This window comes from Canis aureus, chromosome 4 (genome assembly GCF_053574225.1).
Source record: "Canis aureus isolate CA01 chromosome 4, VMU_Caureus_v.1.0, whole genome shotgun sequence".
In the NCBI taxonomy this organism is placed as follows: domain Eukaryota; kingdom Metazoa; phylum Chordata; class Mammalia; order Carnivora; family Canidae; genus Canis; species Canis aureus.
In genome coordinates, this window is record NC_135614.1 from 29,125,493 (window position 1) to 29,144,411 (window position 18,919).

Genomic DNA, 18,919 nt, shown 5'->3' on the forward strand with positions numbered 1-18,919 from the left:
GGTTGAGGTTGTGGGAATAAACGTCTGCCCAAGGGGCTAGATGGTACCTGTGGCCCATTAGCTCGTGCTACGGGGAACCACGAAGGCAAATCTCGCGGGCGGCTTAGAAATACTGACAGTCACGGAGCAGAGGGGAACTTAATGATCTAGTTCAGGGGCTGGCAAACATTTTCTGTACAGGGCCAGACAGTAACTATTTTAGGCTGGCGGGTATCTTGGACTCTGTGGATACTACTCAATTCTGCATTGCAGTGCAGTACAAAAGCAGCCATCGACAATATGTAAATGAGTGAGCATGGCTGTGTCCCAATAAAGCCTTGTTTATGAACACTAAAATTTGAATTTCATATAACTCCACATGTCACAAGATATTCTTCTTTTGATTTTTTTTAAAACACCATTAAAAATGTAAAAACCCTCCTTAGCTTGTGAGCAAAACAGGCAGGGAGCTAGATCGGGACCCTGGGTGACAATTTGCTGATCCCCAGACTACTTCCACATTCTTTGTTCTTTGTGACGCCTACAGGTGCTTCACGAGGAAAGGGTTCCATGGTGACACAGGAATGGGAAACGCTGGGCAAAGCAAAGTCTTTCTGCCTTTTTACTGTGGGACTTCTTTGAGCCTGACACACTGATACGCGTTGACAAATCTCAAAAAAAAAAAGGAGAGAAATGAAGTCTGTCCAAGTTCCAGGAAACCATTTTTATCCTAGAGCAGCTCCCAGATCTAGTTTTCTGTAGAACCCAATTAAAGCAGTGAGGAAAAAGTCTAACCAACTGGCAGCAACGGCACCAAATGTGATCCTGCCCATCTTTGAATGTCTCTAGTGACAGGCAGCTCAGCACCTAGCATGAGCACCTGCTGGATTCAGCAACTTCTCCAACTCAGTTTTCCCATCCCCTACCAACAGTGCCAGGTCACAAATAACGAATCTATGGCAATCTAGTGTGCCCTTCAACAGGTGAGGACAACAGGTGAGGACAAACCTCTCCTGTTCAATGATATAAAGAAAGCACGCCTTTCTGGACTTATTGATTCATATCCAGAATATAAACTCTTTGCACGGGATAAAATGAAGAGCCATTATTAAGTCCTGGAGAGGGATTGCCATGCATTTCCTTTCAAAGAAGCCTCCCTCAGGGGAGTTAAAAAAAAAAAAAAACCTCAAACAAAATCTTGACTTACTCCCAAGTGCACAGACAGCAGGATCTACCTATCTACTGTAAGAACAGTCTTCCTAAGAATGTAGGCCCATGACACCTCTGGTCTTTCTGCTACATAGGTCATTTGTAGGTGATATAAAAATTTTAGGTAGATATGCCTAAAAAGTAATAAAAAGGGGAGCGGGCATGAATGAGAAGAGAGAGGAGATGGAAACGTGAGCTGTGCGTGAATTTGCCACCAGGCAGCCCTGGAAATGAAAAGTAGAGGATGCTGATGAGAAATGTCAGCAGCACCATGAGTCACCTAAAGGGGGAAATGAAAGCAATAAATGTCACATATTTGATTAAGCGCATGCCCACGTGCCCCTCCAATTTTGTTCAACTGGTCCCATCTCATGCACAGATGACGCAACAGAGAACACGTCTATCTAACTCTATTAAACCAATAGGATTATTGCTATCTGAAAGGCGCTTTTGATACATATTTTCTTTGGAGCCCTAGGAGATAAAGATAGAATGGCCCAGCCTGTGTATATAATGTGAATGTGAAATGCCACACATGCGATGAATGTAGGACGATAAAGGGAAAGACTGGTGGTTTTCTTTCTCCTTCTTCGACAAATCATCCCGATGACGGTAAAGCAGGTAGCATATCTTCTCAGTTCATGGATTAGATTTAGATGTTTCCTGGAGCAATATTCAAACAGAGTGGCATGGGAATATGGGGGAAATAACCGAACAGAGAGCAGTTCTAAGAGTTCTATTTTTGCTTAAGGAGCTGATCATTGTATGGACAAAACGTGTCTTTGAAGAGAAGCGCAAAGCACTGAATGTGTAAAGGAACCGGGGTGCGGTCGGAGCCCCGTAGAGCCTGCTTCCACCTTGAGGTGAGGCCGGGCTTGGCCATGAGACACAGTTTTTCGTTAGGGAGATAGCCGCTCTGAGGTCAATGTAGGAATTAATATGAATGTTCAGAAACAAGATGCTTAACAAAGATGGGGTGAGTAGTGTACGTGCGTGCCTATGTTTAGCCATGTGTGTTTCTATGTGTCTAGAACTTTCCTCATTACAAATGGGTTCTCTGGTACTATCCCTCTTGCGCTATCTTACCTTAGAAAATTCCTTCCTAAGGAAGTTCTTCCAGTTTCTGCCTTTTGCTTTCTTTATTTATTAAATAGGGAACTGAATAGACCGTGGGTCAGCAACCTATGGCCATGAAGAACAGTCTGGCCCGCCACCTGTTTTTGTCAAGCTTTACCAGCACAGCTGGTAATATTGGCTGAATATTGGCTGTGGCTGCTTTCAAGTTACGATGGCAGAGTTGAGTCACTGCGACAGAGTCCCTGTGGTCTGCAAAGCCTACAACCTTTACTATCTGGCCCTTTACAAAATCCCTAACCAACCCTGAACTAGACCATCGCGCTTCCTGATTTTGGCTTATGATTCTGTAAAGTACAACCGAACAATACAAAAGCCTATTGCTTTTGTAGGTCTTCCTGCCCTCTTTGTTTATCTACACTGCCTTATTCTTAGAAAGATTTAATTAGCTCACAAAACCCCAATGGAGCATATATCCACATACAACGTAAAGTTTGAGGAGGAGAGTGAGGAAATAGGGACAAAGAGAAAGTGAGCCAAGAGACACAGAGACGGCGTCAGGGGGGTGTTGAAGGTGTAGAATGCACATCCTGAGATGCTGTGTGTTTTCCGTGGGCCACGAACTTGGCTCGCAGGAGCCACTATGAGAGGAGGGCCATGATCTCCTTCCCAACGTAAAGTGCTCCCTGAAGGTCCACTAGGAAGACCACAGCAATCCCTGCCGGAGATAACTACTCATCTCCTGAGTGTGCGCATTAAAGGGATGACATGAGATGTAGCGACCAAAGCCCCAGCAACCCCCAAACAGCTGGGAGGTACCTCCATGGCATTTTCTGCTACACTGAACTGTCCCGTGGCATGCGCCAACTCCACGTCCCAAAGTGGACTTTACACCAATTCTCCCAGAATATTCCCAAATTTTAAATAAGCATGTACCCCCTTTAATAATCAGAAAATAATAAAGATCTTTAATTTTAAAAGATAAATAAAGGATGCAGCCACTCTGGACTACCTGGTGGTCATTTTGATGCAGAACCTCTCAGCCATGTGCTCCAGGAGGAGACCCTGTCCAGTCTTGCTCCCGTCCTGAAGGTAAGCCTGAGTGCCACGGCGGAGACAAGGCAGGCTATTCCGAGAGCCGATGCCAAGGCTCCAGGTGTGAAGTATAAAAAGCTACTGGTGAATGGTGACTGTCATTTCTCCTTTTTCACACTGAGCTCTACAAATTTATATCTAGTTTATCAATATAAATAGTTCACACCCTGCATGTCTGTTGCTCGTGGCTTTATGCCCAGGGCCTAGAATAGTGCCTGGTGCAGATGAGAAATAAGTACTCAATGAATGAATGATGCGCTCGCCTGAGAGATCCCAGACAGCAGGTGTGTCTACAGATGTGCTGGGGCGGTTTTGGTGAATTCTCCGCAACCTAGGCCTCACCCACAATGCCTAGCTTTGAGACCCTCACCTGTGACAATGAGACAGGTAAGAAAGCGGCCGAGGTGTGAAGGCCAAGCTCCTGAGCCATGTGTAAAAAAAACCCAACCATATTAAAAACTGAACAGGGAAACTCTGAACAGCTGGATGTCTAGTCGTGCTTAGTCCCCCTGTTGCAAGGATAAACATTTGGACAGCTCAAGACAAACACAGCTCTGGGTTCTCAACAGACAGAACTGCATTCTCGTGCGCACTGAGACTGCCATGTGGAATCTGCTCCTTCCTCGGAGCAAAGTTCTGCCTTCCCCTGAAGGAGAGGCCTGTCCTGAAGCACCGCCTGGGACTCCCGGACGCCTGCTCTCTGCGCAGCAGGACCTGCTCGGCTCTGAGTGAGCCAGAGCAACCCGGGCAGGATTTTCTCCAAGGAGACCTTCAGAGAGCAGCTGGCATCATGGGGAGGCTGACGTGGACTGTGCTCGTCCATGCAAATGTTAAGAGAATCAGGCCAAACAGCCTCAGGACCCAATTGGCTCAGACAGGAATGTCAAAGTGTCAACAGCCAAAGAGACAGCTGACAAGGGCTTAGAAAAAGAAGAGGAATTATCTTCGACTGGGAAGTAATGACACAGAAAGAGCACTGGACAGGGAGTCCAGAGGAGCACATATAAGGGCCCGGTTGTGTCACCTGAGGCTGCATATTCTTCAGCAAGGCACTGCCCCTCCCAAGCCTTGGGCTCCTCAACTCTAAGATGGAGAGGAATCCATCGATAAGACTGGCTTGCTCACTTCCTTGTCATGGACCCCTCGACCCAACAGCAAAACGAGAGATGTGGATCAAACACAACACGGTCCTTGCCCTTCAACCTGGTCATAACGGATGCGGCTCACACAGTGCCCGGCTCACAGGAGGCTGGGGGTAACGTTCCTGTGAGCAGCAGTATCAAGATGACCACCGGTGCACTTGGCCTGTGAGCTCTGCTTCCCCCACACCACCCACATCCACCCCCCTGCCTGCACTGCTTGGTGCTCGCTCGGGCCTTGCTGCAGCAGGTGCACACTACGTGCCTCACCGCTGCTCTACCACCACCCTCTGCTCACTCTGGGATGATCCCCTCTCCTCAACGGACCTTCATGATGCTTGCTCACAGTTCAAAGCTCAACTCAAATGCCTTCTGTTTTATGGTTTATGATTTAGGTATTCTTCTCAGCTTCTGGCCCACTAAGCAGTCCCTTTCTTGTTTTCAAGCTTTTATCTTTGTTATCTTCTCTGCCACCGAGCGTGGGTTCAGTTCATCTTGAAATGGAGTTTGAGCTCAAAGGCTCTCCTCCCTATGAAGCGCCATGAAGGCTTTCTTGATGGTTCCTATGTCCCCATGCTCAGCGCCCCCTACACACACCCATACAATGCTTGTAGCCCTAGCGTTTCTCCTCCAGACATTCCTTCAAGAACTTCCATCCATGGTGCAATGGAATGAGATCATTCCTTGTTTTCAAAAGGGTTGGAAAAAATGCCTAGCCAAGTCATCCTCAGTAAGTCTTGGCAGAGGCTGATGAAGAGGATCCGAGCTGCCTACTGTGGCCACGTGGAAGTGACAGGTATCACATTCGTGCAACCAAACAGTGGGCTGTGCTTCATCTACCATCACTACCACAGGTAGAGAAGGCACTGCTTGCATTTCTTCTCACATGAATGGCCAGACCCAGAATTCAACCTCCGCAAGCTCCCCACACAGAATCCACTCATACACAAGCACAAAAGAGCAATGGAGCCTTTACTGAAGACCCTGCAGGGAGGCGAGGACGGTGGTAACTCGGCACAGCCCGCGGCAAGCCACCTTCAATTCCTCAGACGCTCCACACTGCCCTGTCTCTCCTGGGTCCTCCCCATCCAGGTTGTCTTCCTCCAGGCAGCAGCAGGCCTCACCAGTTCCTCTGGCCTCCTCTCCAAAACCACAGCTTTAGATTTCTCCCTTTCCTATGTTGCCAGCAGTTAACATCAGCCACAGTTTCACATCCAGACTCTCCAGAAGGCTCAGCTCCCCAAGCTCCCTGGGTTAATAGAACCTCATCCTCCTTGACGGCTATTTGGCTGCCACCTTTGTGACATGAGCATGGCATTCAGCGTCTCATTCCTTCCCTCAAGCAGCCTGTGAGATATTCATTCCAAACATAATGTAGAGCTCTCCCCAAGAAGGATTCTGATGGTGGAACTTTCACCACCTCCCTACACCTTTCATCACCTCCTCACTGAGCTTTTGCCATGAAACATCACGGTTTCCAATGTCCCTGCCCGATCTTTGATTCACCCAACTGTCAGGACATTTCCATTCATTCTTTGAGCCAAATGTGTCTTGACCAAGCCCCAGCTTCTGGCCCAGGAAGGGCAGCTTCCAGAATTGCAAGAAGAAATCATTTGGAATGCAGCATCCTTCTCGGGGAAACTCCCGTCCCAGAATAGACCCAAGAGAGCCGATGGGCACATACGGAGAGCTCTACGGATCCTGGCATCTATCGTTTATTGGGCTCTCTGCAGAATTCTGAGCACACATTACTTTGACTCCCTTCTCCTCTCCAAGATTACCAAGCTGCATATGTGTGTGTGTGTGCATGCTCATGTACATGTGCACACTTGTGTGTGTGCGTGCTTGTGCACACCTGCTCTGCTGGCAGAGGAAATGCTCTACATCTTCCCCAACACACCCTCTGTGCCCCAGATGCCGGTCCACTCTGCAAGTCCCCCCTCAAACCACTGGCTTATGCACACAGGAAACCCTGCCTCTACTCCATGACCTGCCATTCACCCCCACTTCCCAATAGCCAGAGGCCTGGAGAAGCCCCAGGAAACACGGCATCCCTCTACACAGAGGCATCATGGACCAGACAGCGGGCCTCCCCGAGGAGGAGGGAATTGTGGACTCACCAGGACTCTGCCGGTCAGCGTCTGGGCAGAAATCATCACCCCCGCCCAGTCCTTCACAGAGGTCATCCAGCCGACCTCGGCTGCCACCGCCTCCTCTTTTTCGTCCACTGGCTTGAGAGTGCCATCCGCCTGGCTTGAGCCATTGTTAATCTTCTGGGCCTCCTGGCAACAGAGAGAAAAAGGTTTAGAATAGGAACCAACTGGATTTATTAAACACAGCTTACCCCAAAGAACCAAAGTTGAAAGGGTCCTGGTGATGTGGGAACTGGCTTGAAGGTACGAGGGGCAGGGAGATGGGATGTACTATGGCTTTGGTTTTCTTTTAAATCTTTTTTTAAAAGGATCTTTTCTTTTTTATTTTCCTCTTAAAATATCTTTGTGAAAGAAAAAAGAATGAAATTATTCTCTTTCCACTTTAAAAGGGGAAAAATCACTAAGCTCAGGAGAGAGAGCATCTTGTCTAAGGTCATGGAATGATTACAAAGGAGGTGAGGTTAACACGCTGTGGTGTCCACCTACCCAGCCTTCCTATCTTGCTCCCAGAAGTGCTCTTTCTTCAGGAAATCCCCTATCTCCTCATCTCAATCTGTATAGTTCAAAAGGAACTGAAGGCCCACACTGGCTCCAGGAATAGAGACTGATTAATTAGACCATTCCATCCCTTAGGCAACAGCGATTGGGTCAGTGATGGTTACACGACCTGTGCCAACCCAATACAATTCAAGCCTGGGACCTTTGTTGGAAAGAGTAGGAAAAGTGATCCTTCCCTGAGAATGAAGCCACCACACAGGAGACGGAAAGCAGTGATAGAATACTGATGCCATCATTTGAACACCTGAATCCAGCTGTGCCTGAAATCCACACTAGACCTTTTTAATTACAAAAGGGAATAAATGCTTTTAGCTCCTCCATGGCTAAAAACATGCTTGAGGACACAAGCCTGACTTCTTCAGATAAATGAGCCCCACCTCGGGCCCTAAATTGCATGCTTTAAATGCAAGGTGCCCTCTGCCTCAAATATTCTTCTCCCGGAGAGAACCCAAGCTTAGTTCCTCACCTCCTTCAAGTCTCTGCTCAAGTATCACCTTTTAATGAAATCTTCTCCAGCTACCCTTTCAAACTTCCAACTCTGCCTTCCAACAGCACCACCTTTCTGTTTTACTTTTCATTTACAGTCTGCCTCCCCCTCCCAACTCCTATACCCTGAGGGCCTTGGAAGAGTGCCTTGCATACAGGTGGCTCAATAAACACAAACGAAAAAATATAAAGAGCTATACGTATCAACCCCCTCCACCCCCCCACTGGGCTTAGGATTGTCAAACAAAATTCAGGGCACCCAGAGAAATTTGAGTTTCAGATAAATGAAACCCAATTTTTTTTACACAGCACACAGTTATACTGAAAACATATTCACTATATAAAATTTAACCGCGCCCCCTGCTCAAATATCCACTGAGATTGTTTTTGCAGATACAGATGTACAAAAGACGCCAGCAAATTATGTTCAGCACTTAAAACCTTAGAATTAAATTTCAAAGCAAATAAGACAGTAGGGAATCACTGTGAGTCGGAGCAAGGGAGAGAAACCAAGGCAGGGGTGACCACCTTGGTCTGCAGTGAGTGGGGGTGAGGCAGAGAGAGGAGAGGCAAGCTGAGAGGCACGGATGAGTCATCCCCTTGGGGACTGCGGGCAGGCAGGCAGGAAGCTGCTCCTGACACAGGGTTCTCGCCTTCTGGCCTCCATGGGCTCCAGGAAAGCTGGGAAGCCAAAGGCGCTGGGTACTCACGCCGTCTTTCCAAGTGTATTGGGCCCCAGGGAGCTAGAAGAGTCTAAGAAGAGGTGTGGAGTGGGGGGACCACAGGGTGGGCACACTTGGGGACCACCTGACACCTGTGGGGTCTGCTGCCCAAGCCAGCTAAGGCCAGTCTCAGTCCAGAGACCCCGAGTCTCCATCACACGGAGATTCGGCACAGGTTGGTATACCGAAAATCACAACAGCCCTGATCCAGAGGCCCTTCCCCTGAATCTTAGAAACCAAAGGTGTGGATTCACTCTCTTGCCCCTACAGCATCCCCCTGCCCCATGAGATGGGGACAACACAGCCGGCCCCGTGGGTGCTGGTGGGGTTAAGCAGCGCCCAAAGGCACACGACACACTCAGTTAACTAGTCCCACCACCTCCCACCTCTCCGCGAGCCACTGAGGCTCAAAAGCAGTGATTCTCAAGTTCAAGTGGGCATCAGAACCACTTGGAGGCCTTGTTAAAACACAGAGTTCTGGGCCCCGGGCCAGAACCTGCATTTCTTTTTCTTTTTTTTTTTTTTAAGATTTTATTTATTTATTCATGGGAGAGGGAGAGAGAGAGAGAGAGGGGCAGAGACACAGGCAGAGGGAGAAGCAGGCTCCATGCAGGGAGCTCGACGTGGGACTCGATCCCGGGACCCCAGGCTCAGGCCCTGGGCTGAAGACAGCGCTAACCCGCTGAGCCACCCAGGCTGCCCAGAACCTGCATTTCTAGCACTTTCCCAGAGAATTCCGATGTGGCCAGCCCGGGAACCCCACTTTGAGAACCACTGTTCTTAATCACACTGGCCCGGCTTCATCATCCCCGCCCTGATCTAAAATGGGACGTGGATCTTAACGCCCAGCTCTCGCCCAGCCTCTCCCTTCACCCAGGACGGAACCACCGGCTTCTTGCAGAAGGAGGGGTTGTGAGGGGACAAGGGAGAGGTCGGTGCAAGGGCAAAGCCCTCAAACCAGAGGCTCTTGTGTCTCCTTCGGAGCGGTGCCCCGAGCCGTGCATCGGAGCTGGAGGCTCAGCCTCCACAGACCTCGGAGGAGAGAAGCAGTGTGAAGAGGGCCAGGAGGCAGGGAGTCCTCCCCAGTCTCGGTGGTTTCAATGCATCAATAATTCAGAGCACAAGAGGTGTACTGCAGATAATGCCCTTTTGCCAGCCCTCTTAACTATTGTTTTACAAGGCATTCATTATTTTAATTACTTTATGATAGGCAAGGAAAAACACAGACTAAAGAAAGATAATGCCCGTGTTATTATTTGCTTATACTCGATGCCGTGGGCTCAATTACCACATGCGGGAGGCAGGACTGGGGCAGTGGCAGGGCAGCAAGGAGGCCAGAGCTCTGCAGAGCCTGATGCCAGCCGTCCAGGTTGGCCCCACTCGGCCTGCAGGGAAGCAGCCCCCTCCACCTTTGACCTCACTCTGGCCAAAGCATCCCTCGCTGGCAGCAGGTACAGCCCCACGCTCTGGAGAAAAGAGGGCAGCGGCCCAGGGGGGCTGGGTTCTTGTGGAGGCACACAGCAGGGAAGAAAAGGTAAGGGACAGCACCCAGTCTAATGGTGACTGGTCACCATTTATGAAGCCAGAACTGGGTGCCAGCAACTAAAAATTAAGTGTTTTCCATGGACGAACTCGCTTAGAACTGATGATAATCCAACGGACAGCTGGGGTTACCCCCGTTTTACCAACAGGGTAAGTGGGAGCAGGGATTTCTCAGAGGAAGGCACAGAGCTTGCAAGGGCTGGGGGCCGAGGGCCCCCCTGGGCTAAGTCAGCTGTGCCACTTACAAGCTGGCTGCACTGGGCGGGTTACAATTCCAGAACTTTACCTCCTGCACAATAATGGGGACCAGCACGCCGACCCCACCGAGGTGGGGGGCACAGCTTATGTCAGATAAATGATGCACAGTGTTTGTCCCGGTGCGAGGCAGTTAGAGTTGCCAAGACAGAGCACCCACTGACGGGAGGGATTGCCTCCAAGGATGTTCCGTTAAAACTGCACCACCCCATTGACTAGTAGCCCCGAAAGGGACGCCGATGACCCTAGGTGGGACCCTGAGCCGGAGAGAAGCCTTAATAAATCATTACAGGATGGAGGATAAGCAAGCGTAGGTTCTAACAGTTCTGGCTTTTCAACGAGGCAACGGGCCACTGGATGGGAAGGCACCATGACTTCTGGAGGGGCTCCCGCAGGAGCTGGGTGGCACCTCCCCAGGCCGGGGGCCGCAGGGCTTCCTACACAGGGTGGGCCTTGGACCAAGAGACCTCTTAGATTCCTTCTGACTCTGAACTCCATCAGATCAACCTCCCACTCGAGATGAGGAGACTGTGGGCCAGAGGGAGGCTGCCTCCCGGGTCCCAGGACACCACTCCCTCCCCTATCCTCCCAGGATACTGGGGGGTGGGGTGGGAAACTGTTCTGAATGGCAGAGTGGGCATCCATCGAAACTTCCACTTCCCACTGCAGGGAAGGACCCAGATGTTCTTCCAGGAGGACTTCTGAGCAGGGTCAGGCAGGCAGCCCTGGCATCAGGAGGGCCCTGGCCCTGATCCCTTCATTCATCCTCCACGGAGACCACTGTGTGTGTGTGTGTGTGTGTGTGTGTGTGTGTGTGAGAGAGAGAGAGACAGAGACAGAGACAGAGAGACACAGAGAGAGAGAGATCCCATAAGCTATAGGCTCCAGCTACCTTAGCCTCAGACAGGACAGAGATTTTCTGAAATGGAGAGAAGGATGCCTTGGGGAGAAGAGAGGAACACTAAGGAAGAAGGGACGGGGAAAGAATGAGACTGGGTAGGGCTTGGTGGGGGGGCATGTCCTGGAAGATGCAGACACGCTACAGCCACCCCCCTTGATAAAAGGGCTCCGTCATACTTGGGAGGCTCCCCTTCCTCCCAGCCCTGCCCTCTCCCACCACCAGAGTCTTCTGTAAAACAAGCCACAGCTGCCTCCTGCAGACAACACAGGACAACATGTAATGCCAGTGCCCAGACCGCAGGGCAGGGGTGCAGGTACAGGAGTCTGGGGGCACCCTGGAGAGCACCGTGGCCAGCTGGCCCCTCCACCTGCCTGCTCTCACAGGCCTCACCCCTTCTATGCCCTCCCCCATTCCTTTGAGCAATGTCCCCTTCAGTGACTTTCTGTTGGCGTGATGCGGAGGGCGTCATGCCTCCCGTCACCTGTGGCCAAGGGTCCGACCGGACCACACTCACCTGGTGCTCACTACACAGAGCACGCATCTGTTGGATATTTAGGCATTTCTCCTGAATCATAGGATCAAACACCAAAGCCTGAGAAGGACCTCAGTAACCCCTTGGGATGCCAACCCCCCTCACTATGCACATGGGAACACTGCGGGCAGGAGGGGAAGCCACATGCCCAGGGCCCCCCGGCCCAGCCAGGAAGGAACCCCCAGCTGCCTTCGCTGCTCTCATCCTTGGTTGCCTCCTGGACCAGGTGAGTCACCCCCTTGAATCCAGCCCCAGGGAACCAGCCACTCCCAAGCATGTCCCTCCGCTGCACCAGCCCGCAACGTGGAGTCTGAGTGTTCCTGGGACTGGAAGAAACCGCTGGTCCAGGCTCTAGGCCCAGGTGGAGGGGCTGTGGTGGGAAGCAACCTTCCTTGTCTAAAGGGCCTGGCTTTCCCCAGCCATGGGAGCGGCCCTGGCCCAGCGCTGGAGAGCAAGCCCGTTCTAACCCCAGGACCCCACGGTCCCCAGTCTTCAGTTCCGGGCCCTCTCTCCATCTCTCGTCCTTTCTGAATTGGACCCAGTAGACTGCAAACTTCAGGTTTGTGGTGTGGCGGGAAGAACTTTGAGCATCAAAATACTCAAATCTAAGTCTAGGTCTTCTGGATGGCCCTGGACAAGCCAGTTCATTTCTCAAAGCCTCTTCTATCAACAGCAATGAGTAGTGCCTTGTAACCTGATACAGAGTACAGCACTTTCTGGAAGCACCAGCTGTCCTATTTAGGGTGGGCAACAGCAGCATCGGCGCCCTCTGGTTTGGACCGGAAACAATGCTGCTCTGGAGAAAGGAATCCCAGACCCCAACGCCAGGCCTTGCAGAGCACATGGCTCGACTCTCAGATCCCCATGGAGCTGCATCACACGGGGCAGGGCCCCCACCATCTCCCCAGGCCCCAAGAGGATGCTGGCCACCTGTGAGCTGCCACCGCACCTGCTCCTGCCTGGTGGGCCTCACTCTCCCTGGGATACCCTTGCACCCACACCTGTCGGGCTGGGCCAGGTGCCAAGGCTACGGTGGGCACCACACCTGGTGGGTGACCTCAGAGGGGCCGTGGCGGGGGCGGCCAGCTGCTGGGAGGAATCCAGAGCTGCCTCACTGCGCTCTGCTGGGGCTGCCCCCAGGGGCTCCAAATCTGGCTCGATTTCCTCTCAGTTCCTTGGACAACAGCTCCTCGTCCCAAATCTGGGAAGTTGCTTAAACAGTGATCATCTGGGAGGAAAACTACTCTTGAAAATGTAAGTCGGATAGTGTTGGTGCAGTGCCAACACCCTCCTGTGGCTCTTCGTCCCACTGGGAGGACAAGTCACAGCCTTCACACAGTCCAACGCACCCAATCTGTCCGCGCCTGCTGCCATCCCTCAAGTCTCCCACTCGCTCGCTCACTCCAGCCGCGTCAGCCTCCTCGCGCTGCCAGAATGTTCCAGGCCTGCTCCCACCTTGGGCTAACTGCACTGGTCGCTCCCCTGCCGCAGAGCCCCAGGCGGCCTCCCTCACCATCCTCAGGTCATCGCTGCCTTACTACCGAGAGCTTCCCCGCCCGCCCTGTGGAAAACAACACGCACCCCCCCACCCCGGCCACCCCCCACCCTTGCTCAGGGCATTTATACGACGATCTGCTCGCCCGCCAACTTGCAGCATCTTTTACCATCTGTAAGCTCCATGAGGGGAAGACGTGACACTGCTTCTGCTCACTGCCATGTCCTCAGCAACATCTAGAACAGGTAGGCTTGCGAACCCGTCCCCATTGTAACGCTACCCCCAGCAGCTACTGACATTGAGCACGACTGCAGCAACTCTGCACAGCTGAGGGCCTGAGTAGCTGGCCCAGGGGGGCGCACTCAGAAGTTAGGCCCAGCTCTCTGACACCCGTAAGACCTGAGTCCTGTTCCAACATCCTCCCAGGGAGGAGCCAGTGGGTCATGTGTGTGGACGCATTGTGGACAACTGCCAAGTGCCCATGAAGGGTTTATGATCATTATGAGGACTCAGTCTGCCCCGCTCCAGGGTACCGCGTGTACCGCAGAGACCCTTCTGCGAGGTCCCTGTGCCTTGAGAGGGTGGTTAAATCAAGGACAGAGAAAATATGATTCCTTTATCGGCCAAAAACCAGCTCAGAGCCATAAATCACCCTTCGTGGAGCAAACCCATCGAATCAGAAATGAGCATGGGCAAGCTGACAGGCCGCGAAGCCTTCCTCCTAAGCAAGGAGGCAGGCACCCCATGCAGATGGGGCCGGAGGAGGAGATGCAGGTGACCCGGGCTGAGTCCTGCAGGCCTGAGGCACCTGTGGGGTGGGGTGAGGGGTAGGGGGGTCCTCTGGCCAGGAACCATCCCCCCTCCCCTGGGGGCACAGCGGAGGCAGGAGCAAGCCCCCTCCCTGTTAGTCCCACGCCTGCATCCTCTGCCCCGAGCCTTGCACTCGAGCATCCTTCCTGTACGCTCAGCTTCCCCAAGGCTGTAGGAGAAGGAAGGACTGGAAGCCTCCATCTGTCCTCTCCTTGGGTCTCACTACAAGTCCCACGCTGTCCTCACATCTCCCTGGTCACCGTCGGAAACTCATTTCCCAGAGTCTGTATTGCAGGATGCTGTTCCCAAGTCGTCCCTTCCCCCTGCCTGCAATGCCAACCTTCACCCCATCTCCAGTGGCAGCCTCCCCACCTCTCCTGCACCCTCTTGTCTTTGAGACTGACCCCAGCAGCCCGGCACGCAGCTGCCCTCAGTGGGGCATGGAGCAGGAGTCTTTCTCTTGCCCGAGGAATGGTGGCGGCCTGAGGAGCTCCGGGCTCAATGCTGGGAAGCTGGCCTTGTAGCCCTGCTCTGCCAGGAACAGGCTGTGGGGCCTTGGCCGGTCACCCAGCCTCTCTGAGCAGAGCCCTTGTGCAAGAGATGAGAAGGAGCAGTGGGTTAAGCCCATAATTTTCTGTTCCTGGGGCCCAGCCCCCTGCATTCTATGACACAGAATACAGAGAGCCCCAAGTAACCCTAGGACCCTAGGGGGTCAGCGAGGGAAGGCCGAAGGCTCAAGCACCTTTGCACTGAGCCTGGGCGAGACCGCGTTGGAATAAAGTGGTTTTCTGTGGGGGAAGCAAGTTCGAAATCCCCTGGCCCATTGTAGCTTTTAAAAGATGCTTTATTCCATGGCAATGATCATGACATTCTGGGGGCACAGCCTGGCCTCAGACCCAGAAATGCTTGAACTTCAGTGTCCGCAAACCCACAGGGCTACCAGGACCTGGTTCAAGGCCTCAGGCCTCGTGCTGGGAGGGCCCTCCAGATACCCGCAGCCCTTCCCAGCAGGCCAGGGGGAAATCCCTCGGTGTGGCCTCCTTCACGTCCTGGGCGTGGGCCCGGCCCGGCAGTCTCCCAGGAACTGGTAATCCTACGTATTAGGGATTAGACCGATTACCTAAAGCAGCTCAGGCAAATAAAGCATAATGTGGGCACCATCCGCTGGGATTTTCGTGGCAAGAGCTCTGCAGAGGAGAGAAAAGCAAGAGGACGCAGCCCTGATGCTCAGGGGTGGGGGAAGCAGGGCAGCAGAGCGTCCGGGGCCCCCTGGAGCTGGCGGAGGGAGTTTTTGCCAGACTGGCTTCTATCCCGGAGAAGCTCTGATTATCCAACCCCTCCCTTGCAGGTCAGAGCCCCCCCTGCACCCCACGGCCTCCCCATCCATTCCCGGGACCTCACACGTGCAGGCAACTCCATGTCCAAGCCAGATGGACCTACCCAGGAGCTATCACCTTTGCTAAAAACTACGGGCTACGCCTCCAGAGAAGGGGTACAATGCCCACCAGAGCTTGCAAAGAAGCTCGGACAAAGCCAAGTGCTCTGAGGTGTCAGAAAGCCATCCAAGTCTCCTGGGTCTCTCTGTGGGTCCTAAGAAACTTCATCAACACAGGCATCTTTAGCTCTAGCTTCCTGGGTGCACTGTCCGGTGTCTCACTGCTAAGACCCTCCCTGGGCTGTGTGTGAATAACTGCTCTTCGTAGGTCTTTGTGGGGGAAAAAAAAAAAGGTGACAGCAGAAAAAGGCTGGGTGACCTTTAACAAGGCACTTACCATCTTTGTGCCTTGGGTTTCTTTGTCTCAGACTCAAAGGGGCTGTGTAAACGCTCCCCAAGGCTCTGTCTGGCTTGCAAAGCACCTGACCCTGAGGCCTGGATGGCAAGCCCCTCACTAGCACGTGTCCCCCAAGGTGAAGTGCTGGGGGAGCCCGGGGCCCCTTCTGGCAAACACCATAAGCGGCTGGTCAGTGTCCGGGGGCGTGGGGCAGGGCTGCCCCTCAGGAAATCCTGTGTTCCCTCCTGTACCCACAGGCCATGTCCTCTACTGGGGGTTTTACACCATCTTATTTAATCTTCACAGTAAGGCTGCAAGGTAGGAATGTCATGAGACGCAGAGAGTCTGAGTAATTTCCAAGATCACTCATCTCATAAGTGGCAGCACTGAAATTTAAATCCAGTCTATTCTAAGACTAAAGGCCATGTTTTTCTTCTATTCCTTGCTGCCTCAGGATAGGCAAAATGTACAAAGAAGAGATGGGATCGCCCCATAAAATGCTGTTTATCACTACTACTGAAACCATCATCTCATACCCTATGGCTTCTCAATAACAAAATTTTGTAGTTCAGACATCTAAATCTGGTCATGCTGTGTCTGGATGGGGAGTTGGAGAAAGGGCCTGGGGAAGAGAATCCAACCTGGGAACAGAATGACCCATGAGACACAATGTCCCGTAGTGAGATGTGTTCTCCAAGGGCCACACTTGCTGCTTAAATCGAAAGGCAACCCCCAACTTTCAGGACGAACATGTACATCTCAGCCACTACTCCACACATGCAAATTCATAATCTCCTTCTCCCACAATTAGCTTAACAAAATGAGAACATACGTGACAGCCCAGAGTCCACCACCGGGGCCTCAGAGACTTGGAATTGTGTTAGCAGAGACCTCAGCTCTGATCCCTCAGCCAGAGTGACTCAGGCCGGGCCCAAGTCCATCTGTCCACCTGCAAAGACACGGCAGCTGACCCTCGAGTCTGCAGGAGAGCCTGTCCCTGCCCGGGGAGAATGTCTCATGAACCCTCAGATGAGAAAACTATCCCAGGGCCGAGTCAGAAGACAAAAACCTCATTTGTCTTTTAGTTGAGGAATCACCTGCAATCACACCAGGCAGGTCTGAGGCAGGGCCAGAGAAGTTCAGAAGGATGAAGAACAAGTATAATTTTCTGAATGTAGCATCTTAGTGAATCCTGTTGACAAGATTCCAAGTTAAATCCTATTATCCCCATTGTGAAAATGGGAAACTGAGGCACCGCGGCTCTCTGAGGGTCTATGGTTAGCATGGGGACCTTCCAAACCCCATGAGGACCATGAGCTCAATATAAATCCCTTTCTTTGTAGCAAGACTCTTGTATTTCAGGGGAAGGCAATCTGGCAATCTAGCATGCCTTCTTGCTTCAAGGAGACTACTCCAACTCCTTCAATTAAAAAAAAATTTTTTTTTTTAATGAAATGAACCTCAGGGTCACAAAACTGTAGAGGTCAACATTGCAAGGTACTTTGGAACCCGGGCAGTCTGATTCCGTCCCTTCAGAAAGGACGAGCCAAGGGCCACGGAATGGGGGACAGGGGGGCTTTTCAAGGAAATGCAGCCTGTTCACAGAAGAGACTGTGTAGAGCCACACGTGGCTGAGAGGCGGCCTGAGAAGTGTGGCACGCACAGGTGCTGTTGTCCGAGAGCCGCAGTCTGACTCCTGGCTTCCCCTCTTACCAACTGTGCAACCTAGAACCTCATCCTAGCCTCCTCCGTTTCCTCGTGGGGAAGGAAACAGGCTTACAAATACCTTCCTCGGAGAGCATCTGTGAGGATCGGCCATCAGGACGAACGCAAAGCAGAAGGCGAGGGCTCAGTAAACAGCAGTTATTATTACCAGCCGAGTGCCAGACGGTGCACTCGGAGGGCCTCAGAAGCAACCGGCTCGAGGTCCCCCCGGCTAACAGAGCCGATCAGGATGTGAATCCTTATTTCCCCAACAGCAAACCTCCTTTCTGTCCACTTCACCAAAGCGGAGGCCAAATCTGGCTTCTAGTCAAGATAGACTAGAGATATGTATAACTAAGACCCACAGGAAATCCAAAACCCTCATTTTCATAAAAGAAGGCAGAAATCTCCATATCCCAGCCAAGTTAACTTTTATGACTCAAGTTGGTGGGGGGAAGGCAAATGAATCAAAACAGGGCTGTGGACGTGGTTGGGGGGGGAACATGAATGTCACCACCAAGACAAAGAGTTCAAGATGTTTGAGGGACCGGTTCATCTGGTCTCGATAGCAAAGGACCCTGGCAGGTGGGCTCGCAGGCCCTCTGGTCCCAAGGTCCCCGTGTGTGGGGCCACACAGCCATGCTGCTCCAGGAGGAAGGATGGAAATGAAAAGCGGCGGGACAGTGTAAGGATGGATGTCAGTGAAAGACGGCCAACATTCCTCTCCAGGGAAGAACTGTCCTTTTCTTTGACATTATGTCATCACTCCTTTGTTGAGTATTAATATGCCCTTTTAATGAAATGACAACGGTGGTAGAGCTGGCATTTGACAGTTTCTTTTTTATGCTCCTGCTTCTCAAAATGAAAAGGCTGGCAACCCTGTGATATTCTCTATGTCTTTAAGAGTAATTGAGTAGCTCGTGGAAAATCCAGGAACGGCTCACCTGGTCCTCACTCTACGGATGGGAAGTGAGGGCCGCAGAGAGGCTGTGCATGAGCACAGTGGCCACAGCCCCTACATGGAGCTTAGCGTGGGCCCGTCACACCCATCGGGGACAGCCTCAAGGCCAGGAAAGGCAGGGCGCACGGGGCAGAGGCGAGGTCCGGAGGGACTCCAACAGCGCCACCAGTGCCCATCAGAACCAGGAGAGGAGAACGCATCCGCTTTCAGGGCTCGGGGCCACACCAAGGGTCCTGATTCGCAGCGTCACTGCCAGGTCCTCAAGTCCTCACTCGGACGGCAGGAAGCGCCCAGAACCCCAGTGACCCCCGGGGCGGGGTACACCTGTAGCCACAGCCCCACCCGGTCACCCAGGGGACCCGCTGGCTGTAGGTGGGAGTACCGCTTGGCTAACCACTGCCCCCCATATCCGCGGACAGAGGCAACCCCGAGTGAAGAGGTGAATAACTGGCAAACATCCAAGCAACAGTCCAATGCCCCGAAGGACACAGGCCTCTTCCATCCCCTTAGCTCGCCATGCTTCTCCTGGGGC

The 18,919-nt window shown here is 52.4% G+C and overlaps 1 protein-coding gene across 28 annotated transcripts in view; it reads right to left on the reverse strand.

Moving 5' to 3' along the window:
* KCNMA1 (potassium calcium-activated channel subfamily M alpha 1) overlaps nt 1-18,919 on the reverse strand; it is a 717,266-nt gene that overhangs the window by 493,689 nt on the left and 204,658 nt on the right. For all 28 annotated transcript variants that reach the window (XR_013377873.1, XM_077895128.1, XM_077895127.1 and 25 more), the window contains exon 2: nt 6,617-6,778. Coding sequence is in view for 27 of the 28 variants with exons in the window: in XM_077895128.1 (XP_077751254.1) it covers nt 6,617-6,778 (162 nt within the window). In the remaining variant the exon portion in view is untranslated. The remainder of the gene's footprint in view (nt 1-6,616; nt 6,779-18,919) is intronic.